This window comes from Scomber scombrus, chromosome 7 (assembly GCF_963691925.1).
Source record: "Scomber scombrus chromosome 7, fScoSco1.1, whole genome shotgun sequence".
Classification (NCBI taxonomy): domain Eukaryota; kingdom Metazoa; phylum Chordata; class Actinopteri; order Scombriformes; family Scombridae; genus Scomber; species Scomber scombrus.
The window spans coordinates 31,340,855-31,364,675 of record NC_084976.1 but is presented as its reverse complement, the minus strand read 5'-3'; the positions used below and the strand labels follow the sequence as shown (position 1 = coordinate 31,364,675).

General features: G+C 38.4%; 2 protein-coding genes across 2 annotated transcripts; both read left to right on the top strand.

Moving 5' to 3' along the window:
• The first annotated feature begins 364 nt into the window (after positions 1-364).
• LOC133983094 (zinc finger protein OZF-like) lies at positions 365-5,001 on the top strand. The gene is made up of 2 exons (XM_062422047.1): positions 365-536; positions 3,650-5,001. Exons 1-2 carry the CDS (start codon positions 365-367, stop codon positions 4,768-4,770), a joined length of 1,293 nt encoding a protein of 430 aa, XP_062278031.1. The 3' UTR covers positions 4,771-5,001.
• A 3,193-nt stretch (positions 5,002-8,194) lies between these two features.
• LOC133983991 (zinc finger protein ZFP2-like) lies at positions 8,195-19,288 on the top strand. The gene is made up of 3 exons (XM_062423207.1): positions 8,195-8,407; positions 10,858-11,890; positions 18,751-19,288. Exons 1-3 carry the CDS (start codon positions 8,236-8,238, stop codon positions 19,286-19,288), a joined length of 1,743 nt encoding a protein of 580 aa, XP_062279191.1. The 5' UTR covers positions 8,195-8,235.
• Positions 19,289-23,821: the final 4,533 nt, after the last annotated feature.

Sequence of the window (23,821 nt, the reverse complement as noted above, 5' to 3'; positions counted from 1 at the left end):
GGAATGCAGGTTTTTATCCATGTGCTGATGCCTGTCAGATATATAATATAACAGGCTGCAGAGAGAAAAACACGTGACACTTCTGAGGATAGGAGGTCTCATTTCACTAACATCATCTTCTCTTCTCTTCTCTACTGGTTTCTTTGCGTGTCTCCTTGCATCCACGGTGGGAAGGACCAAGGAAAAGACGCAAGTGAGGGAAACGTGGATGCACCTTAACTCGATACAACAAGCGGAACTAAACCACAACATCCCGCTGTCGGAAGCTTAAAGGTGTAACACACGTGTCAGTATCTGCTTGGTACTGCGCTTGTAAGAAGTCTCTCTGCATTACACGGAGGCATTTAATTGTAATGAAGCAACAATGACTTCAGCACAGCGTTTGAGAGAGTTAATCAACGAGCGACTAACTGCTGCTGCTGAAGAAATATTCCGAGATTTTCAAACAACTATCTCAGAGTACGAAGAAGAGATCAACCGTCAGCGCAGACTGCTGGATATCGTTTGGAAACCTGAAATAAAACTACACAGAACAGGTCTGTAAAACTCTTAATTATTATAGAATAAAACAGAATAATCGTAATAATAATATACTGCAGTGGTTAAGACAGGGTCAGGTGGAGCCACCTGGTGGCCGAGTGGTTACAGTGCAGGCTACATAATCACAGCGTCTGTATGCTGCAGGTCATTTGTCTCTCTGTCCCTGTTTCTCTGCCAGTTACTGACTGAATAAAGGCGAAAACTACAGCAGTGTTTAAAATATATAGGTTTAGTTATTTGCTTGTGTGGTTACGATGCTGAATCAATCAATCAATCAATCAATCAATCAATCAATCAATCAATCAATCAGTCTTTATTTATATAGCGCCAAATCACAACAACGTCATCTCAAGGCACTTTACACATAGAGCAGGTCTAAACCGAACTCTTTATGGAGTTTATTCCCTATCTTAATTCAAGAGCATATTAAATGGATTTGAGAGCAGTATTTATTGATTTCATGCTCAGATTTTGTGATATTTACTCTCAAAACTCTGCTCTCGCGCTCAAATTTACTGTGCGCATGCTCGCACTGTGTCCTCGCACTCGGTTACAACGCTGCTCGCACAGATTTCCTGCGCTCACACTCGAGTTCTTCCACTCCTGACCTCCGGTGCTGTAATAAATGTGGTTTCTTTCATTTTTTTGACCACTGTTGGAATAAAATATAATTTAATAAATACACAAGCGTCTGTGATTTTCATTAAAATAGCTATATTGTATTATAATAATAATATTTATTAAATGATATTTTATTCCAACAGTAGTCAAAAAATAATATTATTAATAATACTATTATTATTAATAATAATATTAATAAATATTATTATTAGCAAGCTAATATTATTAGCTTGTGTATTTATTAAATGATATTTTATTCCAACAGTGGTCAAAAAAAATGAAAGAAACCACATTTATTACAGCACCGGAGGTCAGGAGAGGAAGAACTCGAGTGTGAGCGCAGGAAATCTGCACGAGCAGCGTTGTAACCGAGTGCGAGGACACAGTGCGAGCATGCGCACAGCAAATTTGAGCGTGAGAGCAGAGTTTTGAGAGTAAATATCGCAAAATCTGAGCATGAAATCAATAAATACTGCTCTCAAATCCATTTAATATGCTCTTGAATTAAGATAGGGAATAAACTCCATAACTCTTCAGGTTGAATTTTAAAGAGACCCAACATTCACACATGAGCAGCACTTAGCGACAGTGGCAATAAAAAAACTTCCTTTTAACAGGTAGAAACCTCAGAACCAGACTCAAAGTGGGCGGCCATCTGCCTTGACTGGTTGGGGTAGAGAGGAGAGAGAGGAAGAATAGGAGAGAGAAGCACATTGAAAATCAACATTGAAGTTAGAAGCTCCGGGGCTGGAATCTATCATCCGGACGTCTACAGGCCCAGATTACCTGTGAGATGAGAAAGCACAGACAGCTCTGGGAAAGAAGTTTAGGTTATTGAATGCATTAGTAGTACATGAATGTTAATGTAAATAGATGGATGGATAGAGAGAAAGAGAGAGAGAGAGAGGAGGAGAGAGGAGCTCAGTGCACCATCAATCAATCAATCTTTATTTATATAGTGCCAAATCACAACAAAGTCATCTCAAGGCACTTTACACATAGAGCAGATCTAAACCGAACTCTTCAGGTTTATTTTTAAAGAGACCCAACATTCCCACATGAGCAGCACTTAGTGACAGTGGCAAGAAAAAATTCCCTTTAACAGGAAGAAACCTCAGGCGGAACTAGGCTCAAAGTGGGAGAACATCTGCCTCGACCGGTTGGGGGAGAGAGGAGAGAGAGAGGAAGAATAATAGAGAGAGGCACATTGAAAATCAACATTGAAGCTAAAAGGTCCGGGACTGGAATCTGTCATCCGGACGTCTACAGGCCCAGATTACCTGTGAGACGAGAAAGCACAGACAACTCCGGGGAAGAAGTTTAGCTTATTGATGCATTAATAGTACATGAATGTTCATGAGAGAGAGGAGCTCAGTGCATCATCAATCATTCTTTATTTGTATAGCGCCAAATCACAACAAAGTCATCTCAAGACACTTTACACATAGAGCAGGTCTAAACCGAACTCTTCAGGTTTAATTTTAAAGTGACCCAACATTCCCACATGAGCAGCACTTGGCGACAATGGCAAGAAAATATTTCCTTTTAACAGGAAGAAACCTCAGAACCAGGCTCAAAGTGGGCGGCCATCTGCCTCGGTTGGGGTAGAGAGGAGAGAGAGGAAGGATAGCACAGACAACTCCGGGGAAGAAGTTTAGATGTAATGATGGTCAATAGATTTCTCGGTTAACGCTACAGCTGGTTATCATCGGTACTGTAACCATGAGCATGGATTAGATAGCTGTCAAACAGGGACCTAATATCCGCTCTGGGACGTACACAACCCGTGCGTTTCGCTCAAGGATGATAAGCCTTAATGTACCGAAATTTGGCATTGTTTAATTTGCTGTGAATCAATACTCGGTAGTACTGACGTAGTTCAGTCGGTACCATTAAAAGTACCAACCTTGGTACCACACCTGCATAAATATGACCTAAAAAGGGATTTTATCAAAAAACTAGATAAAGGCAACCCAATTAAACAAACCAGACAAAAACATTAAATGTATTCATTTATTTACTCCAATTTCTCCTTCAAATGAATTTATAATCCTAGAGGCATACTTTTGCCTTACACAAATATGTATCATTGGATCATTTTCCTCAATAAGGTTTTTGGCTCATATGTTTAAGTGATGTCTCTTTATCTAGTTTCAGGACTTGATAATGGATGAAAATCTGATCATATTTCACACAATCATATTTATACAGAAATAGAGCAAATTTCTAAGGGGTTCACAAACTTTAAAGCAGCACTATATGACAGACACCACTGAAAGTCAGGAGAGCGTCACTAAAAACAACAAATAAGGTCTATCTTACTATATGGGATAAATGTTCCAATTAGGGGATATAATAAATTCAACATTTTAGGAAGTATACAGAATGCAGAATTTGCCCAAAAATGATGCAGCCTCTATAAAGGATGCCTTATCAGAAAGTGGTACAAGTGTTTATCTTCAGTCTTTCCTCTTTCTTGTTCTTCTAGAACTCCAACAGCAACATGTCTGTAAGGAGGAGGAGGAGGAGGAGGAGATTCTCCCCAACCAGCAGCTCTGTGACCAGGAGAGAAACTCAAGTCTGGACCAAGAGGAACCAGAGCCTCCACAGATTAAAGAGGAACCAGAGCTTCTACAGATTAAAGAGGAACAGGAGGAGCTCTGCACCAGTCTTGAGATAGAACAGCTGGTACTGAAGGAGGAGACAGAAACCTTGATGTGCACTCCTACTTGTGAGGAAAGTGAAGATCAGACTTTGGACTTGAGTCCTGATGAAACTCAGATTACAACAGAGAAGGAACAACTTGTCAGCATGTCAGTTAAAAGCTCTGTGAAACCTGAACCAGACAGTGACGACCAGCTCCTCTCTCACAACTCTCATGTAGCTGAGAACCAAGATCACGAAGGAGGCAAATATGGAGACCCAGGATCAACTAGAAATGATCACACTAACAATGAAGACAAGTCTACCACTTTAAAGATTCACAGTAATACTTTTACAGGGAAACAGCGTTTTAAATGTGACACCTGTGGGAAATCTTTTGCGTGCAAGTCCAATTGGCGTAGACATCTGAGAGTCCATACAGGTGAGAAACCGTATCCATGTAACACCTGTGAGAAAAGATTCTCTCAACCGGGTGCATTAAAAGCGCATCTAAGGGTCCACACAGGTGAGAAGCCGTATCCATGTGACACTTGTGAGAAAAGATTCTCTGAACCAAACAAATTAAAACTGCACATGAGAACACACACAGGTGAGAAGCCGTATGCATGTGACACTTGTGGGAAAAGATTCTCTCAGCCAGGTGCATTAAACCTGCATATAAGAACACACACAGGTGAGAAGCCTTACCCCTGCAACACCTGTGACAAAAGTTTCCCTCATCTGGGCACATTAAACCTGCATATAAGAACACATACAGGTGAGAAGCCTTACCCGTGCAACACCTGTGGGAAAAGTTTCCCTCATCTGGGCACATTAAAACATCACATGAGAATCCACACGGGTGAGAAGCCATACACTTGCAAAACTTGTGGGAGAGAGTTCAGACTTGGACATAACTTGAAGATCCATATGAAGACGCACGCAGTAGAAAAAGATTCTGTCTGATGACAAAGCTCATAAGAATTAATTCAAATGTATTTGTATTTCTGTATTTACACTGATATTTATTCAGCAGGTCACAAATGATTGTGGAAAAAATATAGACAGCTGTACTGTATTGAATAAGATTTACGTTTGGTTTGACACTTGTAAATATTTGAATATTCACACCTTCTGGGCATGCTTTAGTCCTATTTGGGGGTTTTGTCAACTTTAAACCAAAATATGTACAGAGTAGATTAATTACTTAAAGACTGTGTAAAATGAATTCAGACATTTTCTTCTAAACACATTAAATAGGTCATAAATGTATTTCTAAAAAAGGTGTAAAAAGCATTTCAACCATTTAGATTTGAATTGTGGAGCTAGGCTTCACACACACTACTACTACAGTCTACAGTTAGCTGAGTTAGCCACCGAGTTAGCCGCCAGGCTAGCAGCAGAAAGCTCTCAGACCTAGCGTCCATGTTTCTGTTAGAGGTGGTGACTTTGATTGACAGGTGACACTTGGTAGAGGGGGGGGGCTTCAGCGGCCACTCCCACAGTGTTTGGGAGAAGTGAAAAAGGCAGATTTTTACACAACTTTGAAGCCTAATTTCATATATCTGGCGATTTTTTTCAGTCAAATTTGGCAGGGTGGTTAACAACACACTTTTCTGTGGTATGTCAAACTCAGAACATATATTTATTCTTACTTTACACGGACTTTAAGTCCTTTGCAGAAATATCAATCAAATGAGACATTTACAAGAATAATTTTTTCAAATATCTTCAACATAGGAGCTTTATATCCCCATCCCAAAATCATTCACTACATATACACTACATGGACAAAAGTATTGAGACACACCTCTTAGTCTTAATTCAGATGTTTCATTCAGACCCATTGACATAGGTTACGGTGAATTCGTTTGTCAATGGTTAACCCCAGCAGTGGAGAAAGTGTCCAGAGTGTCTTATGCTGAAAATGTTTATTGAAGCTTGGCCAAGGAGAATCAAAGTAACATCAATACACTCTTCTGATGCATGATGCCACCACAAACCTGGTTATGGATAGTTTTTAAGTCTTCACAGTGCCAGGAATACTCATAAAAACCCCTGTAGGTGTAATGGCCAGGTGTCCAAATACGTTTGTCCATATAGTGTAACTGTTGTCCTCATTAGAGATTGCACTTAGAGCACATTGTTACACTAAAGGTTTAATGTAATCTGTTTATGACTTGTTTGTGTCTGGGTCTAATGAATCCTCAGCATCTCAGATGATACTATGGAAGTCAGATATATATAAATGATGAAATATCTTAAGATGGAGGAAGGCATGTAAGAAGGCTATGAGGCAGACAGTAAACACACTTCCACACTTATAAAGCAAAGACTTTAGACATGTATATTAGAAGATAAACATGTAATTGCACTTAATCCGAAGAAGCTTGATGGACCAATAATCAGAAAAAGAAATGGTGTCAAACATGTCAGTAGATATAATCAAAATGTTTGATATCTGTATATCATTTATGTACTATTTAGCACATGATGTTGATGTTGATAACCTGTTTCAGCTGTAACAAGCTCTGAGGGTGTAGCATTATGATCTTGTACAATGACCTAAATAAACACCCTTTATTTATTAAATTTAAGTGTAGTATTATTTATTTTTTGTGTCTGTATTCAATTGATGGGGTTATGGGAGGGATAACACAGATAGAAGGTTGCTGTGTTTTATAGAACTGTCTTTTACTGTACAGTTTCTGATTTGTAAACTGAAAACAAATACATATATTTTCTGCAGGATTCAGGGTTGAAGATGGATAAAACACACAAGAACGGTAGTGGTGTTGACGAAAACAATCAATAAACAGGACAAACAATGAAGCTGAAACTCCTTTAGACAAGTGTTCAACTGCAGAAACAGACTGAAGTTTCTAAACAACCATGTGAATTAATAAAAAAAAAAAAACACACAGCTGTTAAATAAATGGATGAAAAAGTAAGGAGATTTGTGTTGTGTAATAGATATCAAACATTTGATGATGATGATTGGATGAATTCAAGTACAAGCGAAGAAGACGAAAAGGAAGAAGTCATCTCAGAGTACGAAGAAGAGATCAACCGTCAGCGCAGACTGCTGGATATTATTTTTAAACCTGGACTAAAGTCATACATAACAGGTCTGTAAATTATAATTAACCGAATAATCACTTTTGTATACCACCGCAGTAATTAACCCTCCTGTTGTCCTCGAGTCAAGGAAGGAAAGGAGGAAGGAAGGGAGGAAGAAGGAAGGAAATGAGGGAGGAAGGAAGGAGGGAAGGAAGGGAGAAAGAAGGAAGGAAAGCAGGGAGGGAGGAAGGAAGGAAAGGAGGGAGGAGGGAAGGAAGGAAGGAAAGGCGGGAGGGAGGAGGAAGAAGGAAGGAAGGAAGGAAGGAAGGAAAGGAGTAAGGAGGAAGGAAGGAAGGAGGGAAGGAAGGAAGGAAAGAAAGAAAGAAAGAAAGGAGTAAGGAGGGAGCGAGGAAGGAAAGGAAGGAAGTGGGGAAAGAAGTATGGAAGGGGGAGGGAGCAAAGAAAGAGGGGAGGAGGGGAAGATCGAAGGAAAAATTAAAGAAAGAGGGAGGAAAGAAGGAACAACCTCTATAATATTCAGATATGGAGATCCGTATCACTCATTCTACCTTAACTGTACACCAACTATCCAGTCAACCTCTGCTGCCACCTAGTGGACATTGTGCGCAAACGCAGTCGACAACACCAATGCAAACAAAAACAACATTTAGATATAAACATAAATCTAAGGCAGAGGAAATTGCCATTATCAATATTATACGTGCCATTCAGTCTTTTTTAGTTACCCGTACAATTATGGATAATCCCAGAACCTGATGTTGAGCTATGAAACTAAATAATAACAAAATATAGAAAACAGGACATATAGTCAAAGAACTTAAGTCTCATATGCAACAAGAGTGGGGTTCATATTTACAGATTTACACATACAGCTCAAAGGATCCAGAGAGAGAGAGAGAGAGAGAGAGAGAGAGAGAGAGAGAGAGAGAGAGAGAGAGAGAGAGAGAGAGAGAGAGAGAGAGAGAGAGAGAGAGACTGCATTTAGAGTAACCATTCCTGAATTAACCCTCCTGTTGTCCTCGAGTCAAGGAAGAAAGGAACTCTGGGATTTCCTGTATCTGTCCCTTCGACATGACATTACAAAATATTCTGTAACAAACTACAATCAAGTAGATGGCGGCAATCTACTTTTAAGATATCTCACAATAGCAAATAATCTCAAAAGAAGAAGAAAAGGAAGAACATTTACAACAAGCGGAACTACACAACCATATGATTCTGCAGTCGGAAGCTTAAACGTGTAACACCAAAACGGAAGTAAACTTTACACGCGTTAGTAGCTGCTTGGTGTTGTGCTTGGAAGAAGTCTCTCTGCATTACACGGAGACATTTTACTGTATTGAAGCAACAATGACTTCAGCTCAGCGTTTGAGAGAGTTAATCAACGAGCGACTAACTGCTGCTGCTGAAGAAATATTCCGAGATTTTCAAACAACTATCTCAGAGTACGAAGAAGAGATCAACCGTCAGCGCAAACTGCTGGATATCCTTTCGAACCCGGAAATAAACCTACACAAAACAGGTCTGTAAAACTCTAGCTTTATGTACCACCACATTGGGTAAAATATATAAGATTAGTTAATGTTCGATACTGAAGTCAGTTTCTGATTGGTGTAAATGTGTTTTCTTCTGCTAGGGTTTTAAAAAATGCCTTTTTGTTTTGGTGCTTTTTGTTAACGTCTCGCTTTGAATACATCCAATCAGCACCGAGTAAACCTCAAGCCCCGCCAAGGAGTTTTACTTTATTAAAAACTGTAGAGTCAACATTCAGTAGTGTGTAAGTAAAACAAATACATTCTTAACCCTTAAACATAGAAAGTGCTCCAGGAGATTAGTCTCCTCTTTTTTTTAACTTATCTCACTTATTGGGTTTTGACCAGGCGGGGAGTTCTGGTCCTCTGAAATGATGCCAACGCGGAAGTAACTTAAAACTGCATTCTATCAAAAGGCCACCAGGGGGCGACCGTTTTGTGTCAAAATAACTTCTCACTTGATTTCTAACCTCAGTAAACGTTTTCAAAATGTGTTTATGGTCTCAATCGCTAGTTTAAAGCCTTCTTCCATGCAGTATGATGTTCATTTGTGATACAGTCTATGGTTCTACCTATTTTTAGAGCGTCTGCTGTCTGTTTTTTAACCCTCACATACTATTCATATTCTCACCCGTCACAGATGCTATTAGTCTCAATAACAAACTTCTGAACCATAAATCATTCATAAGCACCTCGTTAGTCACAGATAAATATGAGATTAATCCTTAATGAAGCTTTCAGAGAGCAGAAAGAGGTTTATGAGGACAAAACTACATAAAAAAACACTATATAATGGTCCAATGTTAAATAAAACTGGAGAAACTAATTCAACAAATTATAATAAATGTAAGGAATGAACATTATTGCCTTTTTTGGATTAATGTGTGTTGAATATATTTCCTTCTTTGTATGTTAAATTCATCAAATTTCAGCTTCAAAGAATAAAAGAAAAGTAAAAATAGGTCAGATTTGACGCTAAAACAGTATGTGAGGGCTAATTTTACTCATGTAATGAGCAATTGAGGGAAGGTGCAATCTTCCTAATGTTATTGCCTAGGCAGTCGATAACGTTATGAAATTACACAAGGTACAACTATCACGTTTAGTTACACTATGTGTATGTTGTAGGTTTATGTGTGTGAATGTATTGTGTATGTAATGAGGCTGTATGCAGCTGCATCAGCACTTGTGCCCAAGACGTTTATCTTATCTTTGATACTTTTCTGAGTTTAGCCAAATTAGAGCTGTAGGTTCTCAGAACGTTTAAAACCTTCTCAGTTTTTACCAAAGCTGTTTTCATTGTTTGTTTTATTTCGATCTGAAGTTCCTGCAGTTGAAACGGCCCAATTTACTACTTAATAAATCATCTTACTGAAAGCTTTAACGCTGTGTATAAACAGTTGATAAGCCTTGATTAATGGCTCCATTGATGGTTACTACCAGGGTTTCCGCTAGAAAAAAATTGGCACCGGACAAATGTTTGAAATTCCGGTCAAATATTATCTGAATTTATTGAGCTTAAAATGATAAATGATATGCAGGCTATATTAGAATGATATCAAGGCATGTCAATTTATAGTGTAATCTTTTTATTGAAAAGTAGGCTATATCAAATAAAATGAGTGCCGTCAATTGACTCACGTGTGTAACTTCTAAAATAAATAAATAAATATTGCACAAGCCTGCGCTCTTTTAACATGAACATAAAACAATTTGCAAACAAAAAAACACATCTGGACTGGCTCATACCATTTTAATAACGCGGCATGCTGCCAACTTGAAATCAAATAGATGCAATAAAAACTCTATGAAAACAAACCCAAAAAATCCCTTAACGTGTTTCTGGCTTGGGACATTTCAGCCTACTTTTTACGCATTTTCGCTGCAGTTAACTGTGCAGCAGCTGAATTAAAATCAAAAGTCTCAAGTGTCTCTCCGCAAATCAGTCTTGTGACCTTGTTCTCCCTTGGGCGACTTCGCTGCGCTGTTTTGATCCAGAGAAACCTCTCTGCTGGCACACTGGAGACAGGGATCACGCAGGCTATTTTGGCTATTTTTGAGTTGTCCAGTTGTGAAATATCTTTCTTTACCGCAATGACAATTGCTTTATCTTTATTCTTTACAGAGAAACCTCCTATGTGCAGTTTTTCCATCTTTTCAATGATTTAAAATATGTGAGACACTCACCATTCATTAATGACTTTTAAAGATAGTCATTGAACACTTTATTAATGACTCATAATCATCCACAATAGTAAGTCATTAATAAAGGGTCATTGTGTTAATGTTAATGGCTTATACATGATTTATAAAACATTAGTAAAAATTGATTAACCATTTATTAAGTAATTAATTAATGCTTATAAAGCCTCTATAAAGGATGCCTTCTCAGAAAGTGGTACAAGAGTTTCTCTTCAATCTTTCCTCTTTGTCCTTCCAGAGCTCCAACAGCAACATGTCGGTGAGGAGGAGGAGGTTCTCACTGACCAGCAGCTCTGTGACCAGGAGAGGAACTCAAGTCTGGACCAAGAGGAACCAGAACCTCCACAGATTAAAGTGGAACCAGAGGAACCAGAGCCTCCACAGATTCAAGAGGAACAAGATGAACCAGAGCCTCCACAGATTCAAGAGGAACCAGAGGAACCAGAGCCTCCACAGATTCAAGAGGAACCAGAGCCTCCACAGATTCAAGAGGAGCTCTGCACCAGTCTTGAGGGAGAACAGCTGGTGCTGAAGCAGGAGACAGAAACGTTGATGTGGACTCTTAAATGTGAGGAAAGTGAAGATCAGACTCTTGACTTGAGTCCTGATGAAACTCGGATTGCAGCAGAGAAAGAGCATGTTGTCAGCGTGTCAGTACAAACAGTTAAACGCTCTAAGACACCTGAACCAGACGGTGACGAGCAGCTCCTCTCTCACAACTCTCATGTAGCTGAGAACCCCAAAGGAGGCCAACATGGAGACTCAGGATCAACTACAAAACCAAAACCGCAGACAAGATATCAAAGTAGACAAAATCGTAAGAATCAAGACAAGTCTACCACTTCAAAGATTCACAGTAATACTTCAACTGGGAAACAGTGTTTTAAATGTGAATATTGTGGGAAATCTTTTGGGTTCAAGTCCGTTTTGGTCAGACATCTGATAATCCATACAGGTGAGAAGCAGTATATATGTTACATTTGTGAGAAAAGATTCGCTCGGCCGAGCGCGTTAAAAGTTCATATGAGCTTACACACAGACGAGAAGCCGTACAAATGTGACATCTGTGGGAAAGGATTCTCCCAGGAGGGCAAATTAAACCTGCATATGAGATCACACACAGGTGAGAAGCCGTACTCATGTGACACCTGTGGTAAAAGGTTCTCCCAGGCGGGTGCAGTAAAAGTTCATATGGCAATCCACACAGGAGAGAAGCCGTACCCATGTGACACATGTGGGAAAAGGTTCTCTCAGATGAGCAGAGTAAGACGGCACATGGCAGTCCACGTAGGTGACACGCTTTACCCATGTGACATCTGTGGGAAAATCTTTTTTCAGATGAACTTATTAAGTAATCACATGAAGACACACAGGTTAGAAGACATAGAAATGCAAAACTGAGAAACACACAGTGGGAAAAGATTCTGTGTGATGCCAGATTTGAAAAGGATCATAAGAATACATCCAGATAAGAATATTTAAGACATTTAGACACCTCCAGTTGAAAGTTGTGTTAATTCAATACACCTGAACAGTGAAATACTGAAAACACACTCATGTAAAGTTTCAACCATCAATACACTGTATGCATGGCTTGCCTGTCACAGGTTTACATTGACATCAACTCAAAGTCGATGTGATTCCTGATCAGTGCACACACTTGATTGGTCTTCACCTCGTCTTTAACTTTGTGCCCGTCTCTGGATTAATGCTCCTATAAACAAAAAGGCCAAAAGCAGATCTGTTACTTTCAATTCAAGTGAGATGAAAGGATGAAAAGTGTCACAAACATTTTCAGATGGTCACTGCTGTTGCAGAACCAAGCAAAACTTTAGGTTAAGAAATGAATCTTGGTTGTTTTTCAACATTGGTTTTAGTATCTCAGATATAAAATAAGGCAGATAGCTGAAAGTACAAACGGAAACACAGGAGAGAAACTTAACTTCAAACTAAAAAAAATCATTTAGAGCCAAGAGAAGTCTTGAGAGATAAACACAGAGACTTTTAAAAGCAGCTTTACATTCAATCAGAGAAGAACCTGCTGCCACAAAGCAATGATTCTGTGAATATGAATAAAACACAAGAACACATAATGGCAGCACGTGTCAACAAAACCAATCCATAAACAGGACAATCGAGCTGAAGAAGTGTTCACCAACATCTTTGTAACTAATGTAAAATATTCTCCATGAAGAGATCAGAATGTCTTTATATAGGTTGTAGGTACATTGTCAATAACGCTGTCAAGTTTTGTTTTTTCAGGTTTTTGTTCTTCACATTTTTGTAACTACTCATACTGTTATACTTTTTTTAAATATGCGCATTGATTCATTTACTGCTGCTGTTTTTATCCTGTTCAAATGGTCCAGTTTGCCTCACAATATTAAAATACAACAAGCCTCCTTTAATATACAACTTTTAACTTGCTTCAGGTTATATTATATAGCATAATTCAATAAGTACATTGCAGGATAAAAGAGAAAAAAACAGATGATTTTTATTAATGCTGCTGCAATCCGCCCTACTAATAATATTAATAACAATAATAATCCTCTCATTTCATGTTTTAATGTTTCCAATTTTTACTATTATTGGATTTTATTTTTTTTTTAAATTTTATTGTATATTTTTATGTTCTTTGTTTCCAATTCTTACTTTTAAATGTTGTTTTTTATGTAAAGCACATTGAATTGCCCCTGGGTATGAAATGCTCTATATAAATAAAGCTGCCTTGCCTTGCCTAACTGTATTGTCAATACGTGCCTGCCTGATGCTGTCTATAATCTCCCCATGTTGGTTCCATTTCTGGCTCTCTCTTTCACAAATGAACATCATACTGCATTGAAGAAGGCTTTAAACTAGCGATTGAGACCATAAACACATTTTGAAAACGTTTACTGAGGTTAGAAATCAAGTGAGAAGTTGGTGAATTCTCCATTGACTTGTATAGAGACGGAAGTCCTTTTGACACCAAAACGGTCGCCCCCTGGTGGCCTTTTGATAGAATGCAGTTTTAAGTTACTTCCGCATTGGCCTCATTTCAGAGGACCGGAACTCCCCGCCTGGTTTTTGATTTGAAAATGAAAAAAATAAAATTAACAATAATCACTTATTTTAAGTAAATGTGTGTTTAAATTCGCAACAACATATCATATATAAATAATAATTTTCGGAGAAAAAAGCTCCCTGCTGAGTAGCTTGGGCGAAAGAAAAATCTGAGAGCTGGCAGATAATTTAACATATGATAGTGAGGAAAGTGACCACGAAAGATGGCAACATATGATTGTGGTAAGTTAAAAATATATATCATTATATCTTAGACTATATATGAAACGTGAATCATTTAAACTTCATCTTAACATCATCTTTCTTGCAGTCTCTCTACAGACCTGAATTTCCTGTTTTTTAGTTTTTAACCCTCCTGTTGTCCTCGAGTCAAGGAAGGAAAGAAGGAGGGAGGAAGGAATGGAGGAAAGAGAGGAAGGAAAGAAAGAGAGGAGGGAGGAAAGGAAGGAAGGAAAGAAGGAGGGAGGAAGGAAAGAAGGAACGGAGGAAAGAGGGAAGGAAAGAAAGAGAGAAGGAGGGAGGAAAGGAAGGAAGTTTTCCATTTCAATCAGGAGAGACAAGTGAATAGAAAGATATTTATTGTAAATATGTAATGAACAAAATCTTAGTAATGACAAAGTCTTTGGCGCTTGAACTCCATGAGGAATCATCTCTGAACGGCTGCATATATATGTAGATCCTCCATGAAGTCCAGACACTGGTGGTGGTGATTGCTGATGAGACTGAAGAGAAGATGGCAGATGGGAATAGACTGCAGATCCTGTAGAGAAGGAGGAGATGGGGAGGTGGTGGGGCGCAGGAACAGCTGTATGACAGGACTGAACCAAAGAGAGAGAGGCACATTTAAACGGACCGCTACAAGATGATAGGCTAAGGCTGAAGTGTGGCGTTTTGCTATTGGTTGCTGAGATTGACAGGTGACTGGCAACAATGAGATAATGCACTAAACATAGAAATCTAGCTAATAGATGAGCATGCTTGAAGAAGGCAGAAGTTACCAGTTATGCCTGTATGTTTTAGAGTCTTCTGACTGAACTTTCGCTAAGCTTCATTTGGCCAATTCAGCTACATCTTAATGAACTTCCACAAAAAATACAGTTCAAACATCTGAACTTGTTTATTGAAGCCCTTTTTAGACCAGCCAAAAAGCCTTGCGTCTAAAGGAGTGTCTTGTAACAAGAATGGAATGCGGTTAAGCAGCAACGTTATAGGTCTGTGTTGATGTGTTGATGTGTTGATGTGTTGACTCGAAGGCTGGACTCAGCATGCAGAATACAACACAGTTTAATGGATACGTTGGCTGTTTGGCTTTTGCTTCCATCCTTGAAACCCGGTGGAAGGGCAGCTAAAGTACACCGCCTCTGATACAGAGTACAGTGACAGATGCAGCATGAGTTGGTATTAGCCGAACAAAAAAGTGTCAGAGGTGTCAAAGGCCCATCTCCCTTGATTAACATGCCACATGCTTCAATATCATTTGGGGGTTTGTGCCTGATTATATTCACACTGCTTTCATAGGTGTTATAAGACAGCTGACAGAACTCATGCTAAAAGGTACCAAGCAGCCTTATTATATTGGCAGTCCTGCCACACTGAGGGTTATTGAAAGCTGACTCAAATGCATTCAGCCACCTCACCTGATTACTCATTTATCCAAACCATTAAGTGAGAGGAAATTCCAGAAAGTCTCTGAATGGCGGGTGTGGTGTTGTTCTATAGCAAGCCTTGCCTTGAAGGTATACTAGATGGTCGTTACATCAAACACCATGGCCTTCTAGTTTCAGCTGTTTTTTCTCCTTTTGAAACATAAAAATTCACTTTGACGAGGTGAACAAAGCAGATGTCATGCTCCTTGAACTTGTTGTGAGGTGACTGATAACTTTTTTTCTGTATAATGTTGTGGTGTAAATAGTTATAATTTTCTTCTTCTCTTTCTACACAGTATATGTGAGTGGATTGAAACAGAGAAACCCTCCAGAGGTGTTGGCTCACTTACGTTTTCAATCATCAAACTAAAGTGTTTTTGTCTGAGGTGTTTAATCCTTTTTATGCATTTTGTGATCAGTTTAAATTGAGATAAAGTTCAAATAAAAATGTTGTGTGCTGCTTTAGAGGTGACACAGTGCAGATGATACACTTTGGTCTGTTGTCAACACATAAAATATTTTGAGAGTGATATAGTTTTAATTTGATTGACTGGATGATTGGGGAATCTAAAAGATACAATAAGTCCCTTAAGAAATTATTTTATTTTAATACAATTTGAATATTACTTTGTCTGAGTGATAACACAAGAATACCAGATTGATAATAAATCTACGACAGAATTAAGTGAGTGTTTCTTTCAGGCCATTAGCTCCTGAACATGCTACTGGAGTTTATAGTGGTATGAGGAAGAAAGAAGGAAACACACTGAAGTCTTTTGGGTGTGAACTGCCAAAAGAAGAAGTAGCCAAAACTAACCGTTCAACCAGCTGAACAGGTTTAATGGTGTTAACGCCAGGGGGAAGGATCAAGTGTTAAAAGCTGCTTGGTGTCCGAGTTTGGCAGAAGTCTCTCAGCAGGACACGGAGACATTAAGCAACAATGGCTGCAATTCAGCGTTTGAGAGAGTTAATCAACGAGCGACTAACTGATGCTGCTGAAGAAATATTCCGAGATTTTCTAACAATTATCTCAGAGTACGAAAAAGAGATCAACCGTCAGCGCAGACTGCTGGATATCGTTTGGAAACCTGAAATAAAGCTGCACAGAATAGGTCTGTAAAACTCTAATTATTATATAATTAAGCAAAATAATCATAATAATAAACCGCAGTGGGTAAAATATATAGGTTTAGTTGTTTGCTCGGGTGTTTACAATGCTGAGGTCAGTTTCTGATTGGGAGGGACTTAAAGGGAGATTTAAGGGAAACAAATCTGGCAAGGTAACTTTATGTGTGTAGCGTATTTCCTCCTCACAGTGCCAGACATATCAACTCTCTGAAGTTTCGGGAGTGTCACGCATATTAAAATCAGGTCTCTGACGCCTGCAACTATATCAAAGAAACTAGCGCGAGCAGGAGCGCGCGCCAGAAAGTGACTGGGTGCGTGGGGTTGATTGTCTAGCGCGCACGAGAGGGAGCGAGTATCCAGCGCGTGTGTGTGTGTGAGAGAGAGAGAGAGAGAGAGAGAGAGAGAGAGAGAGAGAGAGAGAGAGAGAGAGAGAGAGAGAGAGAGAGAGAGAGAGAGAGAGAGAGAGAGAGAGAGAGAGAGAGAACGTCCTGAATACACAAATGTGAAATAATATCACTGCTGGGTTGAAGATTAAACAATTATTATTGTACAATAAGGAGACAGCATACATACAGAATGACATCAGATCATCTCAACGAGTAAAGAGTCTAAACTATTAGTTTCTAACAACAAAGAAATCATCTGTGATTGGTCAAACATACCGGTCTACATGATTGTACCCATTAGAGTATCACCACGGAGCAGAACATACATGAATATGCACATCCTACTGGACATACCACCCAAAATCAAGAAAATCCCATCATAAATTATCCCATGACACCTTGCAATGCACCCTAGGCACTTTCTATCTTATTTGGACATAGGCTAAGTTAAGGGAGGAGCAATGGGCAGTGCTAACAAAACACAGTGTGTGTCTTATGGAATGAAGCAAAACTAGTAAGCTTACATCCATAGTCTTACGTTAAAATGATCAATCCAATTGTTAATCCTTCTTCACTTTTACAAAATGAAATAGAAACGTTTTTATCTTAGACTTAAAAGTAGTCAGAGTTTGTCTAATATCATCTGGAAGGTTATTCCAGGTCTGTGAAGCATGATAACAGAATGCTACTTTATATTGTTTTGTAATTTGGAGCTTTGATATCCGCCATTTTCGCTCTGATTTCTGGAACTCGCTATTCTGGCCCCTTACAGAAGGGGTGTTTCTCCATGGTGCCTTTTGTTTACTAGTGATCAGTTTAACTGTAGCAGGAACAATGGCGTCAATTACAATCAATATTTTAGAATTGAATGCATTTAGTTGATCATTATTTTAATTTGAAACGGGAACAGATTCAGATTTGACGGCTTCAATAAAAAGTGTTGTAGTGTTCTCATTTATGTACCTTGTTTTAATCATTTCAGATCTAATGTTGATTTTTTTGTATAATGGACAAATCAAAGAATACACAGAAGTGATCTGACAGAGCACCATCAAGCACAGTGACATTTGAAATGTTGATACCCTTAGTAATAGTTCTAGGGTGTGTCCATTAGTATGGGTTGGCCCTTGCATATGCTGAGATAGCTCAAACATATTGCCAAGTATGGCACAAAATTGTTTAGCATTTTTATCACATGCATATTTTAATCACTATGTGTACATTAAAATCACCCATAATGACTACTCAGTCAAATTCAGAGCAGATAATTCAGTCTTTCCTCTTTGTCCTTCCAGAGCTCCCACAGCAACATGTCTATGAGGAGGAGGTTCTCACTGACCAGCAGCTCTGTGACCAGGAGAGGAACTCAAGTCTGGACCAAGAGGAACCAGAGCCTCCACGGATTAAAGAGGAACCAGATGAACCAGAGCCTCCACAGATTCAAGAGGAACAAGAGGAACCACAGCCTCCACAGATTCAAGAGGAACTCTGCATCAGTCTTGAGATAGAACAGCTAGTACTGAAGCCGGAGACAGAAACCTTGATGTGGACTCCTACTTATGAGGAAAGTGAAGATCAGGCTCTGGACTTGAGTCCTGATGAAACTCAGATTGCGGCAGAGGAAGAGCATGTTGTCAGCATGTCAGTTAAAAGCTTTGTGGATCCAGAACCAGACAGTGACGAGCAGGTCCTCTCTCACAACTCTCATGTAGCTGAGAACCAAGATCACGAAGGAGGCGAACATGAAGATTCAGGATCAACTAGAAATGCAGAACCAAAACCACAGAAGAGACATCACAGTAGAGAAAATAACAACAAAGAAGACAAGTCTACCACTGTAAAGAGTCTCTGTTTTAAATGTGACACTTGTGGGAAATTGTTTGAGTTCAAGTCCATGTTGCTCAGACATCAGAGAATCCACACAGGTGAGAAGCCGTATTCATGTAATACTTGTGAGAAAAGATTCTCCCAGACGAGCGCATTAAATAAGCATATGAAAATCCACACAGGTGAGAAGCCGTACCAATGTGAGACTTGTGGGAAAAGATTCTCAGAGGCGAGCGCATTAAAAGGGCACAGGAGAATCCACACAGGTGAGAAGCCGTACCACTGTGAGACTTGTGGGAAAAGATTTTCTGAGGCGAGCGCATTAAACACGCATAGAAAAATACACACAGGTGAGAAGCCGTCCCAATGTGACACTTGTGGAAAAAGATTCTCTGACCTACCTAGATTAAAAGTGCACATGAGAGTCCACACAGGTGAGAGGCCGTACTTATGTTACACTTGTGGGAAAAGATTCACGCAGTTGAGCGCATTAAACCTGCATATGATAACACACACAGGTGAGAGGCCGTACCCATGTGACATCTGTGAGAAAAGATTCTCTATGCTGGGAAAACTAAAAGTGCACATGAAAACACACACACGTGAGAAGTCGTAGGATTACAAATATGCCTGTCATGCCAACTCATATTCTTTTGCTGCTGCTACTGTATTGCTTTTGTTCTCTTCTTTTTTACCTTAACTCAGAGTTAACTGAATTAACTGTCATCACCTGTTCTGAAACCGAAAACTCTGAGTTTGACAGCTCAAAGTTAGTCAACCCAGAGTTCAGGTTTTAACTCAGAGTTTGCTAAACCTGCTTTGTGAAACAGGTGTAACAGAAAATTAACAACGAATTTTACAATAAAGAACGTTATACTACCATGTACTGTAAAATTCCCAAACGTGAGCACAGCAGAAACGAGAGAGAAAATGAACTCTCTGACCCACGATGTTCTGAATAGAGGATGATACCACATGATGTTCACACACTTCACACACACATTGACCTTAAAGGTTGGCAGGGATGTTTGTTACTCTGTGACACTCTTACAAATGAGTTAAAAGAGAGCTTGAGTTGATGACAGCTTGTTGCAATACAGCTCTCCACTGATATGACTGTGTGTGTTCAGAGCTGTCAGTGGGTCACTGGTCACTGAACACGTTAAATACTGAATGAGTCAAAGAAAACGTAGACTTCAGTCAGCGGGCCAGATGGTGTTTCATCAGAAACTTTCTGTGAGCATGTTGAATGTTACAGCACAACACGCAGATAACCCTGAGCTCCATCAGAGAAATTCAATTCGATATCATTCAAGTCTACAGAGAGAGAGAGAGAAAGGCCAACTCTTTTAACACACGTCTTTTCTGTTTGTTTGTTAGCTTCAGTTTTGTATAGTATACTAACATGTTTTTGTGTCATTTGATTTGTGAAGGGGCATGTATGATTGATTGACCGGACGATTTTGTTGTTTGTTTCTATGATCAGTCATCAGAATAAACGGAGGTCACATTCAAAAATATCCTGCCTGAGTTTCTGCTGCTGCATCTACACAAAGCACACACACGACACGCCAACCACCACCGGTTACACAGGCCTCAAGTCTTTTGTTTGTTACATTTCTGAAACTACTCGTACTGTTAGCAACAGCATTTGTTTTAAAGAATTAGAATCTCTCAAATATGGAAAAATCTTTCTTTCAGAATGAATGCACAGTCGTAGATGTTTCAGTGAAGGTGCCAAGTGTTATGGCCCCAATAGACAAGGGTCTGCATTTATATAGTTCTTTAGAAGAATTTATATAATTGGAGTTTCAAAATCAACAAGGGCATGAAATTCACATTCTTTCTACTCGTACTTGTATGTGAGTGGATTGTGAAATCTGATGGTGAAACAGAGAAACCCTCTGGACGTTTTGGCTCACTAGCATTTTTATTGACCAAACTTCAGTCTATTTCTCTGCCATATTTAACAATTTTATGTATTTTGTGATCAGTGTGAATTGAGAGTAACTTTAAAAAAGTGTGTAAAGCAAATGGGTTTTGGGACTGATATTCTTAATTCATTTATTCACTGGATGATACGGGTAACTGAAAATGTCATAAACCAAAGTGAGAGTAGTGCATACAATAGGTCCCTAAACAAATATTTAAAATAATATTTTAATATTACTTTGCCATATTCAATTCAATGCTTTTATTGCCATTGCACAGCAGTACAACGAAATGGTGTAATATCTGTGGGTAATACACATAAAAACAGCAACAGACAATAACATAACCAGCAAAAGATGTGACACATAAATTATAGTAGGGTAAAAAAAGAGAATATAAAAATGCGTAATAAATAAATAAATAATACAGATGTGGTTAGAATAAGAGCAGCAGTTCAGACTTCATTGCATAACCGGCCTAGCTGAGATGCATACACAATATGCACTATTGCACATTTGATGAGTTAATGATTTTAATGGCACTTGGATAAAAACTGTTAAGCAGTCTGGAAGTACGAGATCTCATGGCCCTGTATCGCCTTCCAGAGGGCATCAGGGTGAAGGGTTAGGGTTAGTGTCCTGGATATGAAGTGAAAACATAAAAATACCAGAGTGATAATAAATCTTTGACCAAATTACGTGAATGTGTTTTTTTTAGGCCATTGGATCTTAACACGCTACTGGAGTGTAGTGGTATGAGGAGGAATCGACGAAATTAAATGACTAAGACAAGCAAAGCAAAAGGTCACATTAGAGAATCTTCTTGGAGAAACAACAAGGCAAACAGTCAAAAAGTCAATTAAACATCTTAAGGAAACAGGTTTAATTGCAAAATGTCCCCATAGTGGGACAAATAAGGGAATATCTTATTTTATCTTAAAAATTTGGTTTTGCCTCCAATCTGCTGTAACACACTTGATTCCAGTAGGTGGCAGTAAGTCGTTCTTAAGGTGGATGCCAACGTATCCAAACGAAGAAGAAGAAGAAGAAGAAGAAGAAGAAGAAGTTTAAAAGTGTAACACCAAAACAGAAGTAAACATCATACGTGTTAGTAGCTGATTGGTATTGTGCTTGGAAGAAGTCTCTCTGCATTACACGGAGACATTTTATTGTAACGAAGTAACAATGACTTCAGCTCAGCGTTTGAGAGAGTTAATCAACGAGCGACTAACTGCTGCTGCTGAAGAAATATTCCGAGATTTTCAAACAACTATCTCAGAGTACGAAGAAGAGATCAACCGTCAGCGCAGACTGCTGGATATCGTTTGGAAACCTGAAATAAAGTTACACAGAACAGGTCTGTAAAACTCTTAATTATTATAAAATAAAACAGGACAATCATAATAATAATATACTGCAGTGGTTAGAAGAGGTTCAGGTGGAGCCCCCTGGTGGTCGAGTGGTTACAGTGCAGGCCACATAATCACAGCGTCAGTATGCTGCAGGTCATTTATCTCTCTGTCCCTGTTTCTCTGCCAGTGACTGACTGAATAAAGGCAACAAAAAAGCCCAAAATAAATCGGTTTAGTTGTTTTCTCGAGTGTCTACAGTGCTGAAGTCAGTTTCAGATTGGGACTTAACCCTTAAACAGGCAGGAGTGGAAAATGAGATATTAAAAAAACATAATTTGATGTTACTAGTTTTCTCATTTGAACCTAAAGTTTAAAAAAAAGTCCACAAATATCTTTAATATATTTTGGATTTCATGGCTTGTATTTCCACTAGGATATGTTGCCCCTATTAAGGTATAAAAATGGTCCAATGGTAAAAACAATTGAATGTTTTATTTAATAAAGAAAAGAGATATATTCTTGCTTTCTCTGGTCATTAATATCACACATACTAATTTCTAAACTGATTTTTTGTCATTTCTATCAAAGTATAAACCTACATCAAGCATTAATTCTACCACTTCAAGGCACATACTACTAAACAACCACCGTAACCATCCTAACAGGGTGATAAAGAGTCTGTATCTCCTGGTTCACGTTGCCTGTTAAAGGGTTATGGTGAGATTTAAATGAAACAAATATGGCAAAGCAACTTTATTTGTATAGCATATTACGTACACAAAGGCAACTCAGTGCTTTACAGAGTCAGTGATTAGACAACAAAGTGTTCAAGTTAAATGAGAGGAGATAAAAAAATAGCACAACAAGTGCTCCTACGTAACTGGTAGGAGTAGGTGATACGAAATAGAAAAGTTCTTAGTTTAGACTTAAAAGTAGTCAGAGTTAGGGCTTGTCTAAAATCATCTGGAAGGTTATTCCAGGTCTTTGTAACATGATAACAGAACGCTGCTTTATTGTGTTTTGTACTGACTTTTGGAACAACCAGCAGGCACCAGATCACGTTAGGGTCGTAGAAGGGTTATATGGCACAAACAAGTCAGAGATGTACCCAGGCCCAGAGCCACAAAATGGTTTATAAACAAATCGCTGTAACACTGTTGCTGGTATTTTAAAATGCTGGGTTCGAGAATTAGAATCTCCCAAATCTTGGAAAATTCTTTCTTTTTCTGCTTTTTATTTTTATTTTTGGGTCAATGTCGTGACGCCTACATTTTCAGTCCAACTGCATTTTTTTCAGTTAGAAAAAGGTTTAAATTGATAAAGAAAATACCATATATATGTAGTACCTTTCCTTTATATGTAATCACTTTAACTTTTCAAAAAACACAAGTTATTAGTAATTTTTCTGTTATTTAAAGTGACAAAATATCATGTGGCCAAAAATACCAATAACTGTATTAAATTCAGAGTAAAATATCACTTTTAATATTAATCACTGATACAGTATGCTTAACTGAATTGTATTTTAAAAAAATCATTTTTAAGCAATTTACAGGAAAAATAAGTCTTACATACATTTAAGATGTCAACTGTGACATTATAGAACATAAATATGAGATTATTATTTACAAAAACTTAAAAGACATGCAAATAATTTGTTTCGAAACACTTAAATTAATTAATTTTAAGATAGATCACGGTCGCACCACATGACTTTTTTTAAGGTCAGTTCTAATTCATCTAGATGGAAAAACACATAAAACACCTAGTTTACTATTTTAATATGAATTTATGTGTACTCAACATTCTTAATGTTTGAATTACAGCAATAGATATTCCCATATTTATTATTTTTAAATAAATCCT